General features: G+C 30.0%; 3 protein-coding genes across 6 annotated transcripts in view; all 3 read left to right on the top strand.

Annotated features, from left to right (window-relative positions):
• The window catches only part of LOC143194144 (uncharacterized), a 626523-nt gene that overhangs the window by 558276 nt on the left and 51840 nt on the right, over positions 1-16407 (top strand). The window lies entirely within an intron of this gene.
• LOC143193658 (ATP-dependent DNA helicase PIF1-like) overlaps positions 1-16407 on the top strand; it is a 187075-nt gene that overhangs the window by 38200 nt on the left and 132468 nt on the right. The window lies entirely within an intron of this gene.
• On the top strand, positions 7403-11649 carry LOC143194142 (uncharacterized). 2 transcript variants are annotated; one of them, XM_076400722.1, is made up of 4 exons: positions 7410-7715; positions 7776-7894; positions 8179-8674; positions 8777-11649. In XM_076400722.1, the coding sequence occupies exons 1-4, from the start codon at positions 7643-7645 to the stop codon at positions 10717-10719; spliced, it is 2631 nt and encodes an 876-aa protein (XP_076256837.1). In that variant the 5' UTR covers positions 7410-7642; the 3' UTR covers positions 10720-11649. The 2 variants fall into 2 exon arrangements, with proteins under 2 accessions (XP_076256835.1, XP_076256837.1); XM_076400720.1 differs by having other exon boundaries at positions 7403-7894.

The raw sequence follows: 16407 nt of genomic DNA on the forward strand, positions 1-16407 counted from the left end.
CTGACTTACCAGTAGTTTCTTATAGTATTATCGTTATAGTTTATCAAATATTATTTATTTTAACACTACATTACATCTAATACAGATATTGTCAAATAGTTTGTAGGTTAGGGTTGTTTTATTATATTTACATTTAACTCTTTTCCACACCACATATGAAGTAGCGCATTTTTTATCTAATGATATCTCCTAATTCATCTAATGAACCAGTGATGTAGTGATGTATTTATGAGTGAAGTGATGTATGTCACTTTTATTAGAGAACATATTTACCTTTTACGCTTAGTTCTTGTTAGTTTTGTTCTTATTGTTTGTTATACTGTTCTTTTTTCAAGTCATTTTAATATCACTGCACTTCTCCTAGTTAATTATCTCATCCTCTGTGCACATTTTTCTTGATAAAATTATATTTAATCACTGCATTGTCCGTAATATATTTTCCATATCTAAAAAGTTGCCCTTTATGTGGTCATTTCGTTTTGCCCTCTGATCTATAGTGTATTCTTTTCCAGCAATATTTCTAAAAAAATTAATTACATTAAACGCAATTAAACATTTTGTTTATATTAATCCAGAAACAATTTAAGCATAAGTAAAAATTTTATTAGTGTATGAAGGGATGACATCTCTTAAAATCTGCATATTCCTAAACTTTCTTTAGATACTTCCCAACTAAAAATTTTCTCTGAAATAATAGTATTCAATTACGTTTGTCTCGAAAAAACTACTCGCTGTTTTTATACATTTCATAAACTTTATCTCGAATGGAGCTAGTATCAAGGTAATCTTGGTTCATCACCTGCTTCATATATGGAGACTTTCTTTTCGTTGAATCCATAGAGATATGATTTTTCAATTTTTGAGATATTCTAGCCACAATTCTTAATATTAGCAGCAGCTGTAGCATTTTATAGAATTATTCGTTTACATGTTCCGACCCATCCGACAGCATTCTGTCTCTTTTAAATTAATATGTGAAAAAATTTAGGCGAAATAATTTACTGTTAATTTAAAACAAATTTTACATTTTTACATACTATATTTTGTAATATATTCAAAGTCATATATACCGTGATTTTAGTCCATGGTCAACGACTTTCCTATTCATTAATTCTACCATCTGTATTTAATAGCTTCAATCGCATGATTTTTTGGCCGTGCAGAATATAACAAATGTGTTTATCATTTCGAATGACTCATTATTAATAATTATTTTCTAGTCACGTCAAATATTTTTCAGTAATAATATATCCTTTACCAAATATCGATCGAATCTGTTATTGTCAATGAAAGCTTTGCAACTATTTGTGAAAACTTTACGGTCATCAATAACTATCTTTTATGCGTATTATTGTCACATTTGATTCGCTTTAAAGCCAGTATCATTTCTCATATCGCCGATTCCAAACACTGAGCCCTTAAGTTTTTCATTCTTGACTTATGTAAAACTCAAGCATGAAGTCCGGTCAATACATAGTCCCGTAACAATGTCGAAATTTCACATATTTAAGTTAGAATACAGTCATGACCTGGCAACAATCATATATTGTACTCTTTTAAATTATACTAATTTGAAAATCGAATTTTTGAAACGAAATTTTTGGAAGTATTTAATCGAAGAGACAGATGCATATAGGCAGTATAGCGCACATATTATAAATAAATATATCTGACCTCTTACTTTATTTGTATAAAAAAATAATTTGGCCCTATAATAAACAATAACGTTTCAAAATTCTATACTGATTATCAGAAGTTTAAAACAGTTTTTGTTTATTTTTGTTATTTAATATTCAAGATATTTGACACAAAATCTATTCAATACACAATGACTACACATGTCCTTTAATTACATTCTCACATTATTCGCGTTTCAATATGTATATTTGGCAAGTAGCATATTTTTGTGTAAATTATTTACTCACATAAACTGATATACACTGTAAATTATCCTTTAGTTCAATATGTTTTGTTAATTTAATTATTTTATTTAAAAAAAATATCCAAAACAGTAAATATATGTTGCCAAACAAACAAAAATTATGGTTATAATTCGTATTAACATGATTGTCAATTTATCTTTACCTCTAAATTAAAATTAGTCTATTAACAGACCTATTAGATAGTTCATGTTGAGTGTCTAGAAAGATTAAAGAGTGTTTAAAACTTGAGTCGCAACATATTTTATAAAATACATTAACTACTACATGTTTTATAGATACTGATTAAAATTCTAAACCTAGTTTTAATTAGTTCTTTTAATTTTATTATTAGTTTTAAAATTTTAAACTAGTTTTAATTGACGTTACACTATTTCATCATACAGGTTCCCGAAAAATTCTAAGAGCTCTTGGATGTGCTGAATGAATATGAAAATATCTTGCTCTTTGTCATATGGGGACATGTTTCTTAACAATCTAAGTAACTATGTTACCTAAGTTATTACATTCCCAAATTTCTGGAAAGTAGTCAAGCTGGGATTAAAACACATGTACTTTAAGATTAATTATGCAACCTAAAGCTTGACGTGTTTTTAGCATTTTTTTAACGATTTGTTTTTAGATAGGGTCTTTATGATTGCGCAAAAATTTCTCTATGACCTCCTTAAAAGCAATCTACCTTTCAGACGTGGAATCTTCGGGATGTGTGATTTTACAAATTACATCATTAATACCTACTTTATGCCCAGTGTTGGTAAAATTACTTTATGTGGAGCTTTTGTGGCCGCCAATTATTTTTGATACAGTGTTTTCCTCTACCTGTGTTATGCCATAGACATAAAAGCAAGGTAAACAGGGCAATTCAGTAAACCCAACATATCCGAGGACCATTTACAAAATTTTAAAGCTACGCACACCTTTCAACTATGATATTCATATTTAAATTAGCAAAAGACTCTCCAAAACATATCATTCTGCTGTATCATATTCATATTTATGTATTGGATCTTAAAAACGTTTCATAATATCCTGACCCACTGGAACTTTTTCACTATTATTTTCGTTTTTATCATACCAAAATAAATGGAAATCAGTTAAAAAACTCTATATATACTGTATAATAAAATACCTTTTCTATTGAAAACTTATTTTAGTATACGGAAATATGGAAAATAAAGTAATAGAAGGAATTAATGTCTCATTTTTTTGTTGCTTTCTATTATTAAATTGGTTATAAAATATGAAGACATAGGTATGCTGGACATCCATTAATTTAGTTTGCAAAAGTTAATACTTAGGGGTAAGAAATAGAATTAGGGTTACTAGATAATAAATATAATAAAAGCAAAAATACAAAAGCATTTACGTAATAAAATAATATGTGTATGAATTATTCATTTAACCTGCAATTTTTCAAATATTTCGTAATCCTACATCACGTTATTATTATATATAATCCCTGACCATAAACTGAAAGACCCAAATCTCATTTTTATAACAAAAAATATATAGAAGAAAACAAGATGCTTATGGATTACGTCTGCAATTTATCTGATCGAGATAATAACTTTTGGGATAATATGGTTGCGTGGCGAAAGGAGAAATTTTTGATCATTTTTTTTTCCTAGAGTAAGATACATTGTGTATATATATTTCGATAATGCATTGTACAGTATTTTTGAAAAAATTGAGAAATTTTTGATCATTTTTTTTTCCTAGAGTAAGATACATTGTGTATATATGTTTCGATAATGCATTGTACAGTATCACCTACTTATAACCAACTTAGATGAACTACGATTACACAAAATGGTCGCGAAACTGTAAATCGACCTAACTTGAAGATCTGATACCAAAAAAATTTAAGGTGAAATTTAATGTTCTGCAATATCCTAATTGCAGGTTTTAATTTCAACGTGGTATTTGATGTCGATGACAAATAACGACCTGGAATACCAAAACAGTACGGAGAGAATGAACTGCAACAATTATAGGATGAAAGCCGAGCCCAAAAAAACTTTTAGGTAGCTTAGCAGTTAATAAGCCAACTGTTGCCAGGCATTAGATTTACATATGATTGAAAAGATCCAAATAGAGGGAAAATGGCTATCAGAGGAATTAGATGACAATTTTATTTCAACCCGTTTTAAATAATGCGATTTCATGTCCATTCTACGCAAATGTACATTACTAGCTGCTAAAACCGAATGAAACTGTTATTAAAAGATTTCTACCAATCACAATTGAACAAATTTAATGACGTATTGTTGCAAAAAAAGTCATACTCTTAGTCATAGTCTTAATTAACGCAAAGTCATACTCATTCGTTTCTAGGCTCTGCCACAGGCTGCAAAATGTACTCGCGTACTCGTCAGATGTAGCGCCTTCTGATTGTAACTTCTTCACATCAATGCAATATGGCTTCAAAAATACTGAAGAAATGCGCAAATGTTTCGATGATATTCGATAATGTTTCAACACGGTATCACCATGTTTTCAGAAAGATGGAAAAAGTTCTGAAAAATATTATGATTAAGCAATGTTTATCGATAAATGCATACTTAAAGTAAAAAATGTATTATGTGATCACCTAATATTTAACCTATTTACCTTAACATGTGAAGAGTTATGTGTTTATAGTACAAAGATTACATATACGTGTATACAAAACTTTCCATTAAAATAAAATACTTTTAAATTGAAAATTGAAATTTTAAATTAAAAGATTTCGTTTTAAACCCCAAATATTTCATAACTTATATGAATCGATATGTATTCGTCTGTTTTTAACAATTCCGGTCCAAATGATACGGGTTTTTGCTTCGTTGCTATTGACAGATTTATTTCCTTTTAATTTCTCTGTTTATTCTTTATTTATTATTTCATAAAAAGGAATTCTCCTCCATTTTTCATTTTAGAAGAGTTTGTTCTCTGATTGATATTTAAATAAATACATAAAACGTATTGTATTTTTTTTTTGATAAAAGTAATTATATGTATAAAACATATTATGTAAGACGTTTATTGTGTCAAAAGAACAAGAGAGTGTCGTAAAAATCACAAGCTTATCGCATCTAGATAATAGCATTAAATGTATTAAGCTTTTTCGACAAAAGAACGATATTTTGAAGAATGGATTTTTAGGTGATTTTCAATCGATCAGTGATTTATTGTTGTATTATATATTATTGTGTTGAGGAATACAAAATAATGTAATTTTTAATATATTTCTGATTCGATAAATCTTTGTATATTGATATACTGATACTGATATTTTATAAACTATTATAAGCATGCGGAAAAGTAATTGACATTAATAATAAAATCCTTCAAAATACAATTAATTCAACTAATTTATAATTTTAAAAGTGCAAGATTACAAACAAACAAAAATAGAGCAAGTGTTGATTCCAATATTAAACTTATTCTGTAATCTGTGAATATACCCGCATTATGCATTTCGTTATTCCATTCAATTATTAATGTAGATTTTATTGAAAGACTATTTTATCAAAATTAGAATTAGCAATTTTATCTTCGTTAATAATATTCTATATTTATTCGAAAATATATAACAGATCGTAAGAGAAGTTTATCATTATATATTTTTAAAAACTTTTCTGTATTTGAACAGAGTCCTTTTAATAATAATGATAAGATAACATTATTATGACATCGCGAGAAGTAGATGGCAATTCGGACTTTTAAAAAATTTTTCAAAAGCTCTTATAACGCTTATGAACTCTATCTATGAACCCTCAAAAACATTTAAATACATAGTCAAGAAAGCGCAAAGTTAAAAATATAACTAGTATCGTCACTAATCCTCTATTTTACCTCTCTATTCGTTGTAGTTTAAGTTTAATTTAAATAAAGTAATTTTAACTTTTCCAGATTTTATCAATTATATTCGAAATAATTAAAAAGCACTACATCTATTCTTGTTGCAACTAGGTAGTAAATATTTTTTTCTTGTATTTACTTTATTTTAATGTAAACAAAACAAGTAAAATACGACTTCTCATATGTAGAACTCCTATAAAATACAGATGGCCTAATAATAAAAACTAGAGATCTCTCTCTGCTAAAAATTCGACAATAATGTATTAAATTAATCATATTTCTCTCATAGTGCTGCAAAAAAACCAATTTTAAAATGCTATGTTACTAAAATGTATTTTCACAGTATTTAATATATAACACTAATTAAAATAATAAATGTCTATACACTAAAATATATTAAAATATATGCAAATTATCTCAAGTACTAACACTCATTATCATGTTTTAAATTGTATTTAATTAAATAAAATTTCCATTATTTTTTAATAATCAACAAAATATTAATAAATATATATTACTACGCCACTGAACATTATAACAAAGTGTCATAAGTAAAATTATTTTCAGAACAGTAACAACTTCAGAGCATCATATATAAGTATATATGATCTTTCTTTACTTTTATGTTATAAGCAAACGTACTAAATAATAAATAAAGTAATACATGTTTCCATATTAAAGCAGAGACTATATAAATTAAACAATTTTGAAATTGATATTTAACTTCAGCGAGTGCGAACTTCAGCGAATAAATTACCTAATTGAGTAACGAATTCAATTAGGTAATTTATTTTTTACAATTTGGAAACGTATATTAAAGGAATGTATTTACAAATATTAAATGAACCATTGATTTTCCAAAACTTAGGCCTATAAGAAAATAATCAAAATAATTGATACAAGGTTCAAAGAATAAAATGTCATGTCAGTCACATGTCTAATTGCACTAATCATAACCCCTTAATATTTAACAATGCTTTAAAATGTTTTAAAATGTACTGTTAATAACTAATAATTTCTTCTATATGTTCTAATTGTTCCATCTATGCAGATTATGTAGTAAGGTTCGTATTAAATCCCGCATATTTTCATTACTTCATTTACGTGTTCATAATATATATTGCAAAAGCAATAAATAAACCAAGCTAATTAAAAGAATAATTTATTTTCCTAAATCTTATATATAAAAATGAATCGCAAAATATGTTCCTAAGCGCATAACTCAACAACGCCTGGACCAATTTGGCCAAATCTTTTTTTAAAATGTTCGTTGAAGTTCAGGGATGGTTTTTACGGCGAGAAAAATTAGAATTATTGCTGGAAAAACCCTAAAAATAGCCCTTTTTGTTTGAATTTGTTTCGTGTATCAGTTGACAATTCATCTGTCATCTGTCAAAAGTCATCTGTAACAGACAACTTTTTTTTTTTAAATTTGATATGACATGAACTCAAATCCTTTTAATCCGTACGAATTGTTTTATTTATTTAAAATTTTTTATTTGTTTAAAATTTAATTCAAATTTTAAATAAATAAAACAATTTGTACGGCTTAAAAGGATTTGAGTTCAAGTCATATCAAATTTAAAAAAAAAAGTTGTCTGTTACAGATGACTTTTGACAGATGACAGATGAATTGTCAAGTGATACACGAAACAAATTCGTATATCGTGTTTTGTGCAGAGTGTTTAGTTAGTTAGTGTTTGTTTAGTTCGTGATTAGTGAAAAAATAATTTATATTTGATTCGCGTGAAGCGCGAGCGCGACATTCAACTAATAATCGCGCAAGTTTGAATCCAGCTGCTTTCAGTTACGATGTGTCAATTGACTACAGTAACTACCAATGTGTTGTTATTGGTTCTATGAACTTGGTTTGCTCACACTGTAAGGCATTAAAATACAAAAACGAAGCCAATGGATTGTGTTGCGCAAATGGTAAAGTGAAATTGATACAATTGGATCCACCACCAGAACCATTGTACTCATTGGTTTCAGGAATAGGAACAGATTCTATACACTTTTTGACACATATTCAACAATATAACAATTGCTTTCAAATGACTTCATTTGGGGCAACAAATGCAGTTCGGGAAAATTTTATGCCAACTTTCAAGGTATGTATTATAGCAGTTACTCATAATTATTTTAGCGAACAAAATTTTCTGTCACCAAAGTTAAGATGTGTTACTAATCTTCAATTTCTTAATCATTACGAAATATATCACTTAGTCATCATATTATATGGTGATTCAGTTTCAGTGACACTTTTATTATATTTTATATTTGATAGATATTAGTTAAAACTAAATATATACTTTTTAAGATCAAATATTATTTAAGTTTGATCATTGACAATCCATTAATTTATACCACACCATAATATTTTTTTTATTTACAGATACAAGGGCAAATATATCACAGAGCAGGTTCACTGTTACCAGTGTCAGATAGCGACAACAAATTCCTGCAAATTTATTTTATGGGCAATTCACCACAAGAAATTGATCTGCGTTGTGCACATAACAATTTAGTAAAAAGGTCTATTGTAGAACAATTACAAACTTTATTTCATCAACACAATCAATTGATTATATTGTTTAAAACTGCCCTGGATCTGATGCCATCCGATAATCACAAAATTGTAATCAGAGCTGATAAAACACCTGCAGGTCAACATACAAGACGTTTTAATGCACCAACTATTGATGAAGTTGCTATCGTTGTAGTTGGAGAAAACTTGGAATCCCGTGATATTGTTTTACATCGTCGGAATTTTCAATTACAACCTATAAAGGAAACACACCGCTCATATGATGCACTGCAATATCCCATTATATTTTGGCAAGGTGAAGATGGCTACGATTTATCAATAAAAATGATAAATCCCATTACAGGTAACTAAAATATTAGTTTAGCTATGGCGATAATATCTCAGTCACTATATTATGTATTTTAATTTTATATTTGAATGTTATTAAAACAAAATCTGTTTACAGGTTCTGAAACCAACAAAAAAGTCAGTTCAATGAACTATTATTCATACCGCCTAATGATTCGGGAAAATGCAGATAATCGCATATTGAAATGTCGGCGATTATATCACAAATATGTTGATGACATGTATGTTAAAATTGAAACGGAGAGATTAACATTCATCAGGTTGAATCAAACCAAACTCCGATCTGAAGAGTATATTCACCTTCGAGATGCGATTAATACTGATGGAAATGCACAGAATGTCGGTCGGATGACTATTCTTCCAGCAACATACATCGGAAGCCCTCGGCATATGCACGAATATGCTCAAGATGCCATGTCGTATGTTCGTCATTATGGTACAGCAGATTTGTTCATCACATTTACATGCAATCCGCAATGGATAGAAATTAAGCAGGAGTTATTACCTGGGAAATCATCCATTGATCGTCATGATATTACAGCCAGAGTCTTTAGACAAAAGTTGAAATCTTTAATGAATTTCATCGTAAAACATAATGTGTTTGGTGAGACACGCTGCTGGATGTATTCTGTGGAGTGGCAGAAACGAGGATTGCCACATGCACACATTTTGATTTGGTTGGTTGAAAAGATAAGGCCAAATGAAGTTGATGCAGTGATATCAGCTGAAATCCCTAATGTACAAGTAGATCCTGGATTGCATGAGGTAGTTATCAAAAACATGATACATGGTCCCTGTGGAACTCTTAATCAAAATTCACCGTGTATGATGGATGGTAAACGTTCAAAACGATATCCACGGACATTAATATCGGAAACAATTACTGGTAATGACGGTTATCCATTGTATCGTCGCAGATCGACAGCAGACAATGGAAAATCAACAATTGTCAAATTAAATCAACAAGATATTGAAATAGATAATCGTTGGATTGTTCCATATTCACCCATTTTATCAAAGACATTCAAAGCACACATCAACGTTGAATCTTGCCATTCAGTGAAATCGATTAAATACATTTGCAAATATGTAAGCAAAGGGAGTGATATGGCTGTGATTGAAATTGGTGCAGAGAATTCTAATGATGAAGTTACCCAATACCAAATGGGCCGCTATGTCAGTAGTAATGAAGCAGTTTGGCGAATATTTTCTTTTCCTATTCATGAGAGACACCCTTCTGTTGTTCACTTAGCTGTGCATTTAGAAAATGGACAAAGAGTGTATTTTACAGCACAGAACGCAGTACAAAGAGCTGCTCAGCCACCATCTACTACATTAACCAGTTTTTTTGAGACATGCCAAAACGATGATTTCGCACAAACATTGCTATATTCTGAAATGCCAAAATATTATACCTGGAATCAATCCTCAAGGAGATTTATACGACGGAAACAAGGAAAACCAGTTCCAGGATATACAGATGTATATTCCACCGATGCGATTGGCCGGATTTATTCAGTACATCCAAGCAATGATGAATGTTTTTATTTACGACTGCTATTAGTCAATGTACGTGGCCCAACATCATTCCAACAGTTACGAACTGTTGATGGTGAATTGTGTGGATCCTACAGAGAAGCCTGTCAACGTTTGCAATTGCTTGAAAATGACGCTCATTGGGATCAAACTCTCAATGATGCTGTAATATCATCACACACTCATCAAATACGAACATTGTTTTCTATAATCATATCTACATGCTTCCCATCAAACCCAATTGATTTGTGGATGAAGTACAAAGATTATATGTGTGATGATATTTTGTATCAAATACGGAATAGAATGGGAAATCCAAATATACAAATCAGTGAAGAAATTTACAATGAAGCATTGATTTCAATTGAGGACATGTGCTTGATAATGTCAAACAAACTATTAATTCAATTAGGCCTGACCGCGCCCAATCGTCCAATGCATGACGCTTTTAACCAAGAGTTGCATCGAGAAAGACTGTATGATCTCAACGCTTTGAAAGAATAAATTCAAACAAATCTTCCACTGTTAAATGAACAACAGAAGTATGTATTTGAAACTCTTATGAAAGTAACAAATGATGAAACTGGAGGGATTTATTTCTTAGATGCACCTGGTGGTACAGGAAAAACTTTTTTTATTTCATTAATATTAGCAACAATTCGCTCACAAAATAAAATTGCACTTGCACTCGCTTCGTCGGGAATCGCAGCAACTTTGCTTGAAGGTGGTCGAACAGCCCATTCAGCACTAAAATTGCCATTAAATATGCAAAGCAATGAAACTCCAACCTGCAACGTTTCGAAGAACTCTGCAATGGCAAAGGTTTTGCAGCAATGTAAATTGATTGTTTGGGATGAATGCACGATGGCACATAAAAAATCTTTGGAGGCTTTAGACAGAACCTTAAAAGATCTACGTAGCAATAATAACCGATTTGGTGGTGCAATGATTTTATTAGCAGGAGATTTTCGTCAAACATTGCCAGTGATTCCACGATCAACGCCAGCTGATGAACTCAATGCATGTCTAAAGTCCTCCAATTTGTGGAAACATGTTAAAGTACTTCATTTAAGCAAGAATATGCGTGTCGAGTTGCAAAATGACCAATCTGGAAACATATTCTCTAAACAACTCATTGACATTGGTAATGGCAAATTTCCTATAGACATGTTGACGGCTTGCTTTTGCTATGACTATAAACAAGTCCCAGGGGCAATCATTAAGTGTTTGTGGTATTAATCTAGAAAACCCATGTTTCTCACATGGTCAATTGTATGTTGCCTGTTCCCGTGTTGGAAAACCATCAGATTTGTTTATCTATGCGCCAGGTAATCAAACAAAAAACATCGTATACCACAAAGCAATATAATGATAATAATAATAATAATTATGATTCACATGATTAACAATAAAGCGATTACTTACTTTTCAATCCTTATATATGTTTTATTTAATTATTTTTTATTCACAACGCCCTATCACCAGGGTGATGGTTCTGTTCAGGAGAATTTTTTAAAATACGTAGGCACAAAAACTGCCACATTACAAATCTTTTTGACAGGACGAAGTCTGTCGGGTCAGCTAGTTTTTAAATAAAATCGCATCATTATTTGCCTCTTTATTTTACTCTTCGATCTGACCCTTACACGTCTTCTATAGCTTTCATTTAACTATTGCTTTCTACTTATTTCCCATGTATTTCGATTAAAATTCTATGAAACTATTTTAAAAATATTAATGGTCTATGAAATATTCATTTATACACTTGATGCACAAATTAACGTATTTATTATGTACAATATTCGGTCAGTACTTGTTTAGGAATTGCATTTACTTATGAAACCTGAATTAATGACAAGTCAATACCATCAAAAATTTACAAGAAAATCTTAACAACCTTTAGTTACCCTTAGTACAATGATATGCTATATCTCTAGAACTATATCAATTAATAACACTCCTTACGCAAGAACAATTTTTCTTTTCTTCTTTTTCTTCATCAGACAACAAATTAAATCAATATTATGATTTCGAAAATCTAAATATTTTCAAGTAAAGCAAACAGACGATTCTTGTTATTCTCGAATTTAGTTAGTCTATGTTGGGATGAAATTTTCACATCTGTTGGGTTTTTCTTTCACAGTATATACTTTCCCGAAAAGCGGACACATTAATTCTTCACGCTTCAATTAAAGCTTCACGTGACCATACTATTCTTAATCGTTTTTTATCCAAACTTGTAATAGATCTTTTAAAATTCCGACAATACTTTAAAACTGAAAGTAATACAAAACACTGCTTAAAATTATATTACGTCACAATAATATCGTTTCAAATATAACAAACAGAAAATCACTTAATTTTAACAAACACTATCATTTATTTTGTTTTATAAACTTAAAGAAAACTTTTATTCCCAGCGAGATTCGATCCTAGGACGTTACTATCAGCGAGCTAAATTCTTAGTCGTATGACTACCTGCTGGGTTTGCTAATGTATTGTGTGTTACCTCTCTGACGGCTATTCCAGGTTTCTTGATTTGGGCGTTTTTCGTTTTATACGATTATATTTATTTGTTGCGCAAATTACACAAAAATATTAGGCCTAAAAATTCTTCTTCGATATAAACTTTAACCCTGCCAAATTTTACGCTTACAGGTGCCGCCGTTTTTTTTTTTCAAAAAGGGAGGCTAAGTTTTTACTAGGTCGATTAATATATCGATCGTACATATAGATCGCCCTCTTCTTCGTAAATTATAAAATATACTTAAATATGTATCTAGACATGTTTTATTTAATATCAAGTAATTCCCGCGCAAGGACGTGGCCATAAATCTGTGTCAGACCTGCGAATTACCGAATATATTCGCAACAATTCAACTTGATAACAATCGATTTCGCTCATCGAAAACAAACAATAGCACAATTTAAATTCATGAACTCAATTCCCTCGTAGATCTCGAACGGAAATAGCGGTAGCGGTCGTTCCGCAAGCGAAACCGCCAACCACCCCTTAACCCCCGATCTCCTTTCAAGATGAATCAAGGCTGCCCAATATGACGCATTCAAATTACGCGGTCCGACAGTCGGCCTATGATGGTTAGAAACCGAAACGGTCTCTTTCATTCCTCCACGAATTAATGCTGTCCAGAAAATCGATCGGATTCGGGCACAGATGCCGCCACTTGCTATTTTTGTTTTTAATCTTATGCTTAATCGAAGAACGTTGTACTAGATTCAAAGAGTTCAAATAGCAGATTAGCTGATTTTGGTCATACTATGTTTGTAACAAGTTAGAGAAGTAATATATATGCATTTTTTATTGGATTTCCGGTAACATCTATTGCATATTGTTCTATAAACACTCAAATAACTATCAAAAATTATATATAATAAAAATAATAGTTAAAAGGTTAAGTACATTTTAAGAATATATTAAAATATTAATCAAATTATTAATATACAAAAACACAATACAATAACACCACAATAATGTGATAATTTATCTATAAATATGTATCCATATCTATATATTATCGGCTTAGAAAAAAATTGTTTCCCTTTTTGAGGAAAACGAAGGCTCCTAGTGGCGTGGAATTTGGCCGGACGGTTAAGGTTTACAAAGAAGGCCCACCATTTTTCTATAATATTCGCTACAAATAAGTAAATTCCAATTAAATGAAATGTGCCCAAATCAAGTAACCAGAAATAGCTGTCAGTTTAGTGACACAAAATATATAAAAAAATATTTCTGGTCTTATTTACATTGTGGGCCTGCCGACCCGTTGCCAACTCCAATTATTACACGATAGATTATTCGCCGTTTCTGTTGTTCGTAATTTGACCATGGAGGCATAGTTTTATGTTGTGTTGTAAAATGTGGCAGCGGGGTATCGCAAAATATCGACATGGTAATTTTAATATAGGACATCAAGATATATCTTAACGGCTTGTATTTGAAACGATATTAAAACGAAAAGTGAATAAGTTGAACCATTATTAAACTGCCTTATTTACTTCCAAACAGTGCTGTTTTAGATTTTTATTACTTTTAGTTATTCCCATATTGTTAGAACTATTAAGGAGCTGTGCTTGGTTTGAATTAAACGAAACAATTAGAAAAAGGAAAAGCGACATATGCGAATATTTAATCCTAATATAACAGATGAATTGAAAATTCCCCGGCCTACCATAGTAAAACACATTTTTTTGCCAAAATTAGTTTTTTTTATTCAACATAATTCCCTTGAAGGGTGATACATTGATTATAGCAACCCTCCAACTCTTCGATGCCATTTTTGTAATACGATTTACTTGCTTCAAAATAGGCCTCAGTTTCGGCGATCATCTCTTTATTCGAGGAAAATTTCTTCCCAGAGAGCATTTTTTTGAGATCTAAGAACATGAAATAGTTGTAGTTGACTATATCTGGAGAATATGGTGGATGGGGAAGCAATTCGAAGCCCAGTTCATGGATGTTTGCCATCGCTTTTACTGACTTTCAAGCAGCACTTTATTTTTCTTCAAATGCGGCCATTTTTCGGTGATTTCGTGATTTCGAAATTTATACACGCATCTTTTGAGGGTTAGGACTAACTAAACAATATATGAATTTAATTCTAGTAGCGCCATCTATGTGTCAGACCGGGGACATTTCAATTGACCTGTTAGATTTACCAAATTTGAGAATAATAAGAATCGTCCCTACTCTTTGATTTTTTATTAATAAAGTCTAAAGGTATTTAGATTGTGGCAAGCAGCTTTTTCAGATTCAAACAACTAACACAAAGATCAACCATTGATCTCGAATTTTAAGAATTTCAATTAATTTGATATCTGAAGGCAGAACAGCTAAAAAGATATTATTATTGTATAATAACTGATATTAATTGATACGATTCTGGTGCGTTCATTGTACTAGATGTATGTTAATTATAAAAGTTATTAATATGTAATTTCAATTGGCATTAATATCTAATCAGAATTTCAATTCCTCATTTTTTGGTAAGTTGTTAGATCCCATGTGAGATACAAGACAATACAATAGGTTATCGAAAGCCATAGAAGGCTAATGAAAATGTACTACCTGCAAGAATGAGGGTTCAAAATATTATATAGAATAAGATATTGAAATAAATAAATTTACTATTTTATAGGTCGAAGAGCGAAACATGTAAGCTTAGAACAAAGCAATTTTATGTAAAAAATAGGTAATTAAATTATTCTTTTATAAAATATGTCTGGTATATTTAATCTTATTTAATATATATTTTAGGTAGAAATATTAATTCAAATATATAAAGATAAAACTGATTCCATAATTTGCTTAGGCAGGACAAATAGGATTTATAAATTATTCACAGCCATTTGTTAACTATTTAAAAACGTTGATGTTGAATTGTAAAAGATAATGTATTGTATTCGTTATTTTTCTCATATACATACTAAAGTCAAAAAATAATTTCAAAGTTGTTTTATTCATATATTCCTGAAGAATAATTCTTTATACAATGCTCTGATTCACGGTATTTTTAGAAGCTATTAATAGCTATTTTATATATACCCTTTCAATATTTCAATATTTTATCAATAAGTTAAGTTATTTAATATTCTCTCTATTTCTATACTGTGAAAAAAAGTATCATTTCATTATTTTAATATAGCAGTATATATTTCAATATACAAACACATATTACATTAATATATATTATATATCAAATATATTTATGATCATATATTGAAACTATTATTAAAAGAATTAGTAACATAACATATCATTTTTAATTTACTTACTTTACTCTTATTACTCTCTTTACTCATTTCTGAAAAAAAAACATGATTAACTTAATAAATTGTGGTCGAACTTCAAGCACTAAGAGATCAGTAATAATATATAAATTCCACTGACACTATAAGTTAATATGTAAAGTTTTTAAAGAAATGCCAGTAGGTGTGCGAAGTTCTTTAAGGCTACATATATTAAGTAAGTGCACGGATTTTGATGAATGATATTTACGGTAAATATGCACAATATATTTGTTTCTTAAATAACCTAACCTAGCTATTAAATGCGATGCCTTTGACTTTCCTATATAAAGTAATAGCATTTTATTTAATATTATTGAATACAATGACATTATTCATAATAATATATTAATATTATTCATTCAGTGTATAGAGACTCTAATCATG

This window comes from Rhynchophorus ferrugineus, unplaced genomic scaffold, assembly GCF_030347505.1.
Source record: "Rhynchophorus ferrugineus isolate W39M unplaced genomic scaffold, kcgeb_rfMv2 rfM3, whole genome shotgun sequence".
Lineage (NCBI taxonomy): Eukaryota > Metazoa > Arthropoda > Insecta > Coleoptera > Curculionidae > Rhynchophorus > Rhynchophorus ferrugineus.

Bases quoted from the DNA above. Each gene is read 5' to 3' on its own strand.
- LOC143194142 (XM_076400720.1), top strand. From the start codon at position 7,643: ATGAACTTGGTTTGCTCACACTGTAAGGCATTAAAATACAAAAACGAA. The intron at 7,895-8,178 runs GTATGTATTATA...TTTTATTTACAG, and splicing joins ATTTTATGCCAACTTTCAAG to ATACAAGGGCAAATATATCA. The intron at 8,675-8,776 runs GTAACTAAAATA...ATCTGTTTACAG, and splicing joins AATGATAAATCCCATTACAG to GTTCTGAAACCAACAAAAAA.